Source organism: Aythya fuligula, chromosome 17 (assembly GCF_009819795.1).
Source record: "Aythya fuligula isolate bAytFul2 chromosome 17, bAytFul2.pri, whole genome shotgun sequence".
Classification (NCBI taxonomy): Eukaryota; Metazoa; Chordata; class Aves; order Anseriformes; family Anatidae; genus Aythya; species Aythya fuligula.
In genome coordinates, this window is record NC_045575.1 from 7,530,777 (window position 1) to 7,543,600 (window position 12,824).

Genomic DNA, 12,824 nt, shown 5'->3' on the forward strand with positions numbered 1-12,824 from the left:
TGGCTGATGGAAAGTGTTAAATGTTTTATTTAGGATGTCAGAGGAAGTTTGATAGAGATGAAATTGAGTCTACTTATTCTAAATTTCATTCTTACACCTTTACTGGTAAACAACCTTTCTCTCACTTAACAGGAAAAAGGAAGGAGGCAGCTGAAATGTCTTTATTGACAGTAATATGTTCGTTGGAGCATAGAAGGAGAGTGGACGGAACTGGAGCTCCCTCCCTCATTAATACTATGGTGAAACAGAGGGATGAGTACCCTCCTCCTTCGATAGTGGGATCATTTCTGACCAGAGACCAAGGAATGGAAGCTGCTGTAATAGCACTTAACAAGTGCTCCCCTTGGCAGCAGAGATTCTCAGCTGCAGAGTGCTTTGAATTATTGATATGGTACAGCACAACCTTAACAAATCAGGTGTCTTGTGTTTGAGGCTGAGATATATTTGCATCTGCGGATTTAGTTGTGGCATAGCTTAAGCTGGAGCACTAAAATAACATTACTCCTAGAGCAGACTTAATTTTCTGCAGAATATTCTTACTGAAGTCCTTTGCCTAGGAGTCTCTTGTGTTTAATTTAAAATTCTCTTTTGGCCCTGATGTCTGTTCCATGTTCCCACATTCTAGTGAAAGGGCAAAAAGGGTCAGTATTGAGCAGCAGCAGAAGCAGAAAAAAAAATGCATACCCTGAGTACTTGGCTAGAATGCGTGCTTTAAAAATCAACATTTAGAATGGTACCTGCAGAATAGCAGTAATCATCTCTGTATGGAGTGCTTCACGAGAGCTTTCTAAATGTTTTTGTAAAATTAAAAATACATTTCACCAGGTTGGGCTTGCATCTGGATGACTAAATGGGTGGCTTGTGATGAAGCTGTGCTGATTTATTTTCATCAAAACACAGTCACCTTTTGCAAATGTAATCATAATGCTCCTATTCAAGCGATATTAGAAAGAAGAGCGCAATAGGTGTGTCAAATCTATTTTTCACAATAGCATACCAACCAAATGGGTTGACCAGAGTGGAAAAAAGCTTCATGAATTGTCAAGGAAAGAAGTTCTTTCACAAGCCTAAGTAAAATAAATAAATATATGAACACAAACTGAAGGCAAGCTTGGTGTACCTCAGCTCTCCCATCTGTAGATGACATGCAGATCACCAACTCATTTTTCCACAACAGGATTTGGAAAACAAAATTGGAAGTTTTCAAAATTTACAGAATGACATCTGCAAAGATAAGTGTATGAAATGGGAAGCGTGTTTATTAAAAGGAAGGAAATGTCAGCTGAGGAAATTCTATTCTGCAGAATTTAAAATAGAAAGTGGAAGTGTCTGGGAATTGTTAGGATGAAATCTAGTGTCTGGAGGTGGTGGCTTGTGATTGAAACAAGTTATTGAAAAGAATTTATTCATCCAAAAATACTTGGAACTTTCAATCTTCTTCTTGAAGCTGAAGAGGACATGCAAAGAGCAGCCAAAGCCAGTAAGGAGGAATGCCAGACCTTTGTGTGTGCCACCTGCGATAGCTCTGGAAGGGGCTGCCTCCAGGTCCGCAGGAGCAGTTGATAGGGAACCAGATGGCATCGAGCTCCACCTGCTGCACTATCTCTGTAGTTCATTTTACTGAGAGCTGCTGGGTGTGATCTCAAGAAAAAGGACTTCAAACATTTTCAGGGAAACTTTTGGATTAATTTCCTCAAGTGATCTCACTTAGGACCACATTTCCTATATTACCGTATGATTTTTTTTTTTGTATCTGTTTAAATTGCCGTTCTTTCTTACATACGGAGTTGTATCTTATTCTGTTACTTCACTATAAAGAAAGCAGGAAATGATCACTGAAACAAACCTTTGATAGCTTAAAAGCAAATTAGATGGACTAGGATAACAGTCTCCTTAAGTTGGAAACACTTTAAAAAAAAAAAAAAAAAAAGTGGGGGGGCAGGGGGGGACCTCCAAGCCTGTTCACTGTTTCTGCACTAAGATTGTTCAGGTTGTCATGATAACATATTGTTGAGCCTAACAAATTAGACTTGGCAGCATTATCTCAGTCTTTTATATCTGCACTACAAATTATGAAGATGGAATTCTCCTGTTCTATCATTATGTACTGTTACTGCTTTAAGCTCAGGTTGCACCTTTTCAGTACACGACATAATGAAAGATATCGTTGTAGGAAAGGAAGCTATTTCCTTCTGTTTTCTGTGATAAGGCTGATTGAATCACATTATCAGTACCTGGGTGGAAGGGTAGCATATGTGATACCTCCCTCCCCTTCCTTCCTGTCAAACTGTGCAAAGGTTAGGTAGGCTTACAGCTCTTTTCTCTTGCCTTTCCTCATGAACTGGCAGAGCTGCCTGACCAGAGGTGGGATGCAGGATAACATTGCATCCTGTAAAACGTTGATCACAAATTTATTTTTTCCCATTGTATCCAGGAATCTCTGAAAGTTCTCTTTGAAAAAAACTTTTCTCCCAGTGCTCTACGGCATTGCACATTTGCAAAGAATGTGCCTAAATGGATTTTGAGCCAGTACTGGTGGTCAACGTACCTCTAAACCATTGAAGTCTTTGGAGTAATGAGTTATTCTGAGAGATTTTTTAAATCGATTTTAATCACGTCATTCAGGGTATTGCCAGCTGTAAAAACAATGGTAGCTGGCCATGGCCAACATATTGCTGCTTCTGCTGGGAGAAAAAAAATAGTTTCAGGAACAAATCAGACTGGAAATTTGGCTGTTTCTGAAGCCTAAGATGCTTCTGCTCCAAGTCCAAATCAGGTTTCTAATAGCTTTCTCTTTAAATACAGATTAAATGTTTGCAATTATAAAACAAAACAGTAACAAGAAAAACCACCACCAGCATCAGTCTGCATGCTATTCCTGTAGCAAAGAAGATGAGAACTCACATGAGCTTACAATTTTGGGTTTTGTTGCTTATTATACTATGGGATGATGCTCAGATAAGGTTGGTGGTTAGCATTGTAGATTGCAAGTACAGAGGAGAAAGCCAGATGAAAGTAGTTCAACCTTTGTTCTCCTCTGCTACTGTGTCAAAAGACTGAGAATTTATTGGAGCTATTTTTTCCATTGTAATCTCAAAATGATGTGTGCCCTAATGTAAATTAAATGTTGTTCAAAATATTAAAATGTTGGATGGGGGGAGGAGGATGAAAACCTTTCACATTTTGAAATGAAATTGGTTCCAGGCCAGGTTCTCTGAAGGCTTGTTTCACCTAGGAAGTCATTTACCCATCCATCTGGCACCTTTCTGCTGTGAAGAGTACTCTGAAGTTTAGAAGGGTGGATCAGCGAAAAATAATAGTTACATCGTTTAGCATTATGTTTCAGATATTGTTTGTGTGCATTAATATACATACAGTTATGAATATAGTTTTTTATGCTGAAAATAAAAAATCAAAACCACAAATACTGTGTTTTGTTTGGCAACAGATTTCTGAGATCCAGTCAACTTTTGAAAGTCTGTTTTCACAAATAAAGACATGGGACTATTCAGACAAAATGTATTGATTATGGCATATAATCATAAATAGTTGCACTGAGTTTTAGGAAAAATAAAATTTAAGACTCTCTTCACTGACTGCATACTTATTTCCAGTAATTTCCTCTGATGGGGTGAAATACGGGTGCCTGCTCAGGCTGTAAAATGATTCCTTTCTCATTCAGTGTGTGAATGAGCTTTTCTTCACACACGGAGGCAGCTCTTGGATGTATCAGGGTCCCTCTAAGATTTGTACTCCCAATCCCTGTCAATTTGCCATCTGTCCCTGCTCCTGCTGACCAATCTTGTTCAAGTGCTCCCCAATTGCATGAAATAGCAAAGCCTTTGGACACTTGTCTTTGACATTTTATTAGTTCATCTTTACATGCTGCAGAAAATCTTATTTCTATTCCAGCTACTTTGCTTTTAGTACCATTGCTGCTTAATTTTTTTTCCAGTCTTTTGTTTATGGGCTGCCTCAGTGATTACATTAGAATGCTGGTGTTAGCAGTTTTCTAGGGGGTGAAGAATACTGCTCCGTACACCTTCAACCTTTGTTCTGCTGAAATGTTACATTGGAACATAGATTTGGAAAGCAGTTTGTGCCTTCCCAAGTCAAGATTCTAAGCAAAGTGCTGTGCTCTTAGGGATTTTTAAAACACTTAAGTATTTCCAGGCTTTGCACTGTTGTGCAAAAGCTATATAGTGTAGCAAGTATTTCATCCACAGCTCTGAATTTGCTGTGCAGAGACTTTCAGACTTCGTTGTACATCAGCTCTGCCCAAGCTATATGGCTGTGGCTTTCTAGGGCCTCCAGCTTTGCTTTGCTTGGAATCAATAAATGAGCTCTTTGATCTGAAACTACTCCAGGAAGGAATTTCTATTTTCATATCCTTTTAGCCTGAGCACCATACACTGCTGAGTGATCTAAAATCTTTTATTAATCTACCTGCATATATACCTATGTATATAAATATTAATAGGAGGGAATCTGTCTTCCTTCCACTTGAATAACCTACTGGTTGAAGGAGAACTAAAAATGGGCTTGTGTTTGACTTCAGGGCTTTTCATGAGTCTGTGCCATCCTTGGGGGTGAAAGCACAGACCCAAGAATAGTGATCTAGCGTGGTATCTATCTTCAGGGAAGAACAATTACTGGTAAGTAATTTCCTATTCCTGTTTTGGAAATTGGATTTTCTTTTTATGTTAGACGCAGTAGATAAATCTTCCATAAGAAAAGTGTTTTTTTTAAACATTCAAGCACAGTAATTTAGAAAGCGTGTATGCACTTTGCGCGGTAGGTTTTCCATAGGTGCTTCACATGAGAACCTCTCTGTGTGCCAGATTTACTCAGTGACATTTTAAGTGTTTCTACATAAGACTAGCCATTATATTTGTTTTAGTTTGCCTCCCTGTAGGACAACTTATTTGCACCACTTAATTTTGAAAATGGTGACCAGCTACTGTATGGCTAATGAGCACTTCAAATATGGTTACATGTTTTTGTTAATATTTTAGGAACCAGCAAAAAAAGATGGGCGGGAAAGACCACGCAAAGAAGTAGCTAAGGTTCCTACTAATGAGTACTCTTTCAAACCAAAGGTAAGACTACATAGTTTAATTACTGTTGAAGCTTTGATTCGGGATTAAGTTAAAGAAGCCAACAGACAGACATCATATTTAAAATATATACATAAGTGTTTACTGTGTTCAAGGCTTAAAGCCTTACTGTATAAAAGGAACTGGCCTTTTTGCTGGCTGATGAACATATCATAGGTTTTATCTAGTAAAACGATCGCTAATGAGTGAGATAAGTTTATAGTGTAATTTGGTAAAAAAAAAAAAATACTATTCAGAAAATTCACTTTAGTGTTGCTAGTTATTCCATTCATCAACTCTGGAAGGCCAACCTTCAAACTATACAACAGTTTAGCACAGAAATGACTAACGTATTCAGAATGACTGTTTAAGCATTTTGTTTTTTGAAGGACGTAGGTCAGTATTGCACATCCTTATATCTCAAAAACCTGTAGGTGAAAGGGGTGTTGGTCATCTTTATTTCCTTTACTGGGAATTTATTTTTATGGGCACCCTAGGACAACTTACAAGATGCACAAAATTGCCCAAAGGAATAGCTTAGGCTGCCCCTCAGGTTGTGCACGCCAATATTACTCTTCCCAATATATGGCAATTCAGCCATGCATTCCTTGCACATTGAATGCTGCCTCAGCTGCATATTTTATTAGCTTAACTAACACATGCAAAAGCACTGTATGCACACAGCATGTGATCATCATTCTATAAAACTGATGCAGCTGTTCTCTGGAAGCCCCAAGGATACTTCTAAGCCATGGCTAGTTCAACAACAAATGTAAACTTTTATCTCAGAGATGTTCAGAAGAAAACATGTTGCATGCATTTGAACAATGTACTAAGTTGATGATTTTAATTCCCTTGTGTGAAATTGCTGACCTTGTGTATATACTCCTTTTAAAAATAAATAAGAAACCATTATGTTCTATGCTCCAAAAGCAGCCACATCTGTGGAACTTTTCATATTGCTTTCATCTTTTTGCTTTGTTTATGTGTGTTTGTTTAAAAATGCCTATCTCCTTGTTTTGAGTCTGAAAATCTTCTTGGACTGGAACTGCTAAAGTATTTCTCTCTCATGTATACTTCTTGTAGTTTGCATAAGCAGTCACAGCAGTCATTCCCTTAGTCTAGGCAATTGAACAGTCTCTTCTTGTCTGATAGTTTAATGAGTCTCACAGGTCCTTAACTGCTTGTAAGGCTTCTGTTAAATCCAAAGTCAGCCAATGAGTTAAAAGCTGTTGAAACGCACGTGTCTACACAGACATATCATATAAAGTTTTTTTACATGCTTATGAAGTGTCCTAATGCTGTCCCAGATATTTTCTGACCATCTCAGACAGTGTTTAGTGATTAAAGCTGAACTCTGAGACTGCACATATCTTATCTCTGCTGAGCTCTTATTAATACCCTAATGCTAATTATCAACTTTATCACTTTCAGTCTGACCCACCGGAATCAGTGAAGAGACTCACCTCATTTAGAGAAACAGGAAAGGAGCTGAGGACTCTTAATAAAGCTTTAGCTCAGTCAAGGTAAGGGAATCCAGAGCACACAGAAACGGACCAGTCAAGACTAAAAGAATTGTTGGTTCTGCAGTGGCAGCAGTTGGATTAGAGACAAAATAATCAACTGTACTAACAGCTTAGGGAAAGATGGCTCATAATTTTCTCTCTATGTGCTGTTGTGTATACTCAAAATTTTGACTCTGGTGCATGAAGAATGATTGATAGCCCTGTTGATAATTCTACGTTGTTTAAGTGTTCATTATAAAGGTGTTTGCTATTTCTTTGCAGTTTTTTTTGCATAAAACAGTATTGTGCCAAGATCTGGTAATCAAAGTAGTCAGAAATAAGCAAAGGTGTCCACTGTGGTGGAAAATATAATGGTAGATATTCTCACTACAAACAGAAATACATGCAGAGACTCATTCAGAATATTCCAACTTGAGTCTCAGGAAGATGCTGACTTGGTAGGAACAAACTCTTGTGCTCCTTAGTTGATGGGAATGGGGATGTTTTAATCAGACATAAATCTGGGATCCTATATAGCCTTCAGCCAACTGTTTGAACAACAGCCATTATTTGATTTAGGGGGTTGACCATAAAAATTGGTTGGGCATGCTTGCTTTTCCTAGAATGTATCTTCTATAACCACTGTCAGAGATGCAGTAAGCTGTCTCTGCAGGGCATTTCTTATAGTCCCATTAAAAAACAAAACAAAACAATGAAGCCTATTGGGCGTAGTCTTTAGCAAAGAGTGGTTTCCAGTTTAGGTACTCATACTTTTAAATGCACTTATGCTGTGTTGACACCTGTGTTTCAGCATTGTCACTACAGCTGCTCCTTAAGTTGATGAGACCGAGCCTTCAATATGCTGTTCTGTTTCAATCATACATTTTGATTGCACTCCAAACTTGCCTACAGAAACTATTCACTGTATTTGCTAAGTATTAGCTTAAGTAATTGCTAAACCGTTTAAGTCTTGCAGTAGGTGACTCTGGAGTTTCTACATTTTCCTGGAACCTTCTAGCTTTCTTGATGTGAGTATTAATCTAAGAAACAAGAATCATTTGCAACTGAAACAGCAAGCAGTAGTACAAAAAGGTGATTTACATCTGGCAAGGTTTAGTTACAGCCTGCTGCAAATAAAATTGACAAATTGCTGCTGCCAGCCCCAGCAGGGTACACCTTACATGAGTGTTTACCACGTTTGTAGACTTTGAGCCTTTGAAGAACATTCACTAGATAAAAATAGTTGAATCAAAGCAAGCAGCAACAAGGCAGACATTTATATGGAAACTTAATTTAATTGGTTAAATCCAAGGAAGTCTGCCAGTCAAGAGAACACGTGATATTGTATCTTCATAATATGTTAAAGATTGTTTGAGATTGTAATGGTACAGAAATCAAGGAAGTTAGAGAAAAGTAGCTTCTTGGCATGTGCTACTCCAGAGGAATCACAACTTTACTTTTCACAATGTAGTGTTTATACAATGTAAACATTTTGAAATATTTATACTATAAACATTTTTACTAAGCTGTATACTACTTACTCATTATAATGTTAAATTTCACATTCTTCCCTTTTATCCTTATTTTAATCCAGTTATTTTTCATTTATTTTGTTAATTTGTGAATTTTCACTTTATAAATTTGACTGAAAAGGTGATAAACCATAAGCAAAATAATAAATGTTGCATACTTCAAATGTTGAATGAGCCATTTTAGTAAAGGCTGGCTTGGTTTTGCTGTAAATGCAGTGTTAATTATGTTTGTCTGCCTTCATTGCTAACTATTAGTGGCATTGTCTCTTTGAAGTCAAGTTAAAGTTCTTTTGATGAAAAGCTGTCAGAGGTCAGTTTCTTCTTGATTTGTGATTTGCAGGTGCTTGCGGCTTGTTTTAGGATGTTTTACATCCTTTAATTTTGAATGAGTAGGATAAAAAAATACTTAAAACGTTTTGTAGGATGAAGTTTACCATCACCCGTGATATGAAAAGGCTTGATTTTTAAGTTTGATGCAACTGATTTGCCAGGCATTTGGATGAAGCTAACTGAACCATTCTTCTCATTATAATTTATAGTTCAAAGAAATTGAGTGTCATTTTGCTAGTAGGTTAACCTGAGGGGGCCTTGGTTTGTTACTTGCTGGGAAACATTTTGAAATGTCAGTAGGAGCTACGTAGTATTTTTGCATACCTTGACCAATGTAGAGATGTTTAGGATCAACTGAGCTTTTCCACATCGTTGAAATTCTCTGCAATTAAATAGACTGAGTGAGCTTCTAATTATATAATTATAGAGATTTTATACCTACAACTTATTCAGCATATGAATGGACAATACAGGGCTGTTTTTGCAGAACCTGGTGTTTTGAGCTCTTGATGAGGAGTACTGAATCTGAAGGATTCAGTGGCAAGAAAAACAATGCTTTTCCAAGGTGGCTTTGCTGTGTGCTAAAGCAGCTCCATGTAGGACAAGTGGTACAAACTGCAGCTGGATGTGATTAGTTCATACCAGAAGGAGAAAAGTAGATGGCCTCTCCACGCTTCCTGCACCTTCTGCTCCCTGTTTCTGAGCATTATAGCATTGTGGTGAGTGCTCTATAGGGAGGTCAGAAATTGGGAGTGGGGGTATCAAGACGGTGATCCTAACTCCTGCTGAGCAGTGCTCTGTGTACCTTTGTACAAATCATTTGACCTCACTGCACCTCCGTCAAGTAAATTGGAATCAGAAACAGTGCAGTGTATCTGAACTAAACTTACTGCATAAATATATAGCTTTTAATTTGGCATGGATGGCAGAGTGTGAATGAAAATTGCTTTTTTTTTTAACATACAGGGTTTTTTTCTTTAACCATTTGTATTTACATTCTTTATTTTCAGTCTTATTACCGTTATCTTACGCTTTCAGGGATGTTAGCTTGAAAACTTGTATGATGCCTAGCACTCAGGGCATGCAAGCATTGTCTTAAGTCCACAGCTCTGATGGGTATCAGGTAGATGATGATTACTCTGATAGGAAATAGGAAAAAATCAAATTGTGGATGTAAGATTATCACTGGAACAATTGTGACTGGAACTCAGGTGTCTCAGGTAAGTAAATACTTGAGTTGTTATTCTAGATTTCAGTGATGTCTCTTTCTCTGATTCTTTTTCAAAATTGGGCCACTAAATCAGAAGCTCCAGGGAAAGACTTTAAGAGATCCAGTCCATCACTCTGGGTGAGTGCAGTTGTTTCCTATAATAGGTGAAGTGATTTGTGTAGCCTACTTTTAACTCAAGACACATGCTTCACATAATCATAAATGCAGATTCACCTTCAGCTGGATGTTTAATGGTAATGTAATCTGCAAAATTATGTTAAATGCAGACTTTTAATGATGTGAATAGATTTGATCCTAATGTATTTTGATGTTATGTTTTCTGAGTGATTTAAAAAAAAATAACAAAAAAACACAGCTAAAAGGACAGAGAAGTTCTTATTCTTTTATGGACATTATCAGCAGAATTGTCTGTTAAGTCCTGATCAGTTGTACCTGTACCACAACCACAGAGGACAGGAATGTTGGGCAACTTCCTAAACATCTAATTTGGCCCACAGAATGTTTTTTTACTGCTGATGCAGAAAATAGACAGACCCCAACTCTATTTTAATATCCCAAGCAGAACTTGGTGTGCTGACAAGTAAGAAAATCTATACCTGTTAAAGCATCTCCAACTCCTCCGTGTTTTTCTAGTTCCATAAACTTAGTTTTCAGTTGTATGCAATACTTGCTTCATGTAATTTCAAATGCCTGAGTGGGATCTATTCCTGTCCACTGATTTTCCATCACCATTGAAATGTAGGTGGAACACAAAGCAAAAGAAGACTTAATCTTGTGTTACTGCACAAGTAAATTTATATTTACTTTTTACATTGACAGCACAGTGTGGTGCCTTCACACTGATGGCTAGCAAAGTTCCACTATACTTCTCTCTCAATCTTCTTCCTCAAAGGAAGAGAGGGAGAAAATAAAATGAAAAGAGCTTGAGGGTTGAGATAAGGACAGGGAGATCACTCACCATTTACCATCACAGACAAAACAGACTGAACATAGGGAGATTAATGTAACTTACTGCCTATCACTAACAGATTAGAGCAGTGAGAAACTAAAAGCAAACCAAAAGCATCCTCCCATCCACACTATCCTACCTCCTTTCCCCATGTGGTGCAGGGGAACAGGGAATGGGGATTACAGCCAGTTCATAACACTTCATCTGCTGCTCCTTCACAGTCGTTCTCTGCCCCTGCTCCAATGTGGGGTCCCTCCCAGGGATGCCATCCTTCCCTAACTGGTCCTATGTAGGTTTCCCACAGGCAGCAGCTCTTCAACAACTGCTCCCGTATGGGTCTGGACAATCGGGCTGATCCTTCAGAAGCAGACTGCTCCAGCATGGGTCCCCCACAGGCTGCAGCTCCCCTGAGACCTCCTGCTCCTGCGTGGCCTCTTCTCCACAGGTAGCAGCTCTGGCTTGGGGCTTGCTCGGGCAGGGATTCTCCATGGACCGCAGCCTCCTCCAGGCCACATCCACCTGCTCCACCGGGGGCTCCTCCACCCATGGAGGGGCTGCAGCATGGAGATCTGCTCCATGTGGGACCCATGGGCTGCATAGGGACAGCCTGCTCCACCAGGGGCCTCTCCATGGGCTACAGAGGAACTTCTGCCCCCCTTCTGCACTACCCTTGGTGTCTGTAGGGTTGTTTCTCTCTATATTTTCTTACTTCTTTCTACCTTAGTGCTGTTGCACAGCAGGTTTTTTGTTTGTTTGTTTGTTTTTCCTTTTCCTTTCTTAAATCTGCTCTCACAGAGGCACAGAAGCATTGCTCTATGGCTCCACTCTGGCCATTAGCAGATCCCTTTTGGAACTGGCTGGGACTGGCTCTTATCTAATGTGGGGCAGCTCCTGGGCTCTTCTCACAGAGGTTGCTCCTCAGCCCCCCTGCTACCAAACCTTGCCATGTAAACCCAATCCACACAGTAAACGATAAATTTACACATTTGGGTTTTGGTTATTCTGTTTTATGAATATCAGAAATTTAGCTTGTTCAGTGCCTAATCAGAGGTTCTTAGCAAGCTCATGAGAAATGTGTTTGCATACTGTTGTGCAAGCAATGGTCACTTGTTTCTTGAGAGCATTTGTTGTCTGAATACATGTTCAAATGAAGTTTGCCTGTCATTTTGTGTAATACCACACATTCTTTACATTGTAATCCTGGTGGTGATCCTGCAGCACATCTAATAAAGTTTATTCTATTCATTGTGGGAATTAAGTCACAAATCCTATATGCCTTATATAATTTAAGAAGTGAAGTATGATGTGAACTACAATGGCCGTGGAGAAGTTTGCTTGAGAAAAAATAGGGAAACTGATTTTTGAGATGTAGACTTGCATCTTCTAGTGCTTTCTAAAATATGCAGTAGCCAAATGACGTGATATGCAGAAATATATCCAACATACTTTATATCTGGAAATCAAGAGTAAGCAATAACTTTTTTTTATATTATTCTGTTGTATAAGCCTGGATATTCCTCAACTGTCGCTGTATGACCTTTTAACAATGAAAATGCTACCCATTCACCTTGAGTGTTTGTACAATGCTGCTTTGACTAAATCTGCATGTAGGATAAAAAAGAACTGTAAGAAAAGCAAGGAGATGAAACCAGCACCCTTTTTAACCAAATATTGAGATACAGAGTTTCAGGAAAAGATAATTTCAAATGAGAATTACTGTACTGATGGTTTGGACCAAAGAGCATGTCAGCAATACTTCTTAGTAACAAATTCAGACTACAGAAAAGGAGCTATTTTCTGGGGGGGAAGCAGAGTGGAAAATGCACAAAAGAAGAAAACTGGAGTGTAAATCATTAGGACAGCAACTTTTTATTTCAATGAAAGCAGTCAGGCTAGCGGAGCAGAATGCTAATACATACTACAGGGAGTCAGTGAATACAAATGACCTTTGTGGATTTTTTTTTGCTGCCTTTCCTTATGATTGAAAAGGAACAGCGAGCAGTTGTCTTAATTGGATGTTAATTGATACATATTCATGGAAAGTAATGTCTGTGATCTTGCAGCTTGTTTGTATTAACAAGTATAATGGAACAAACTGAGGAAGTTTTTTAGGAATAATGATCAGAGTGACATAGCATAGTAGTATGAATTTTAAAATTATCTCAAAAATGTTTGAAGTCG

General features: G+C 38.4%; 1 protein-coding gene across 1 annotated transcript in view; it reads left to right on the forward strand.

Annotated features, from left to right (window-relative positions):
• The window catches only part of CCDC60 (coiled-coil domain containing 60), a 69,333-nt gene that overhangs the window by 14,252 nt on the left and 42,257 nt on the right, over positions 1-12,824 (forward strand). The window contains exons 2-3 of the mRNA XM_032199088.1: positions 5,016-5,099; positions 6,531-6,622. Of these exons, the coding sequence (XP_032054979.1) occupies positions 5,016-5,099; positions 6,531-6,622 (176 nt within the window). The remainder of the gene's footprint in view (positions 1-5,015; positions 5,100-6,530; positions 6,623-12,824) is intronic.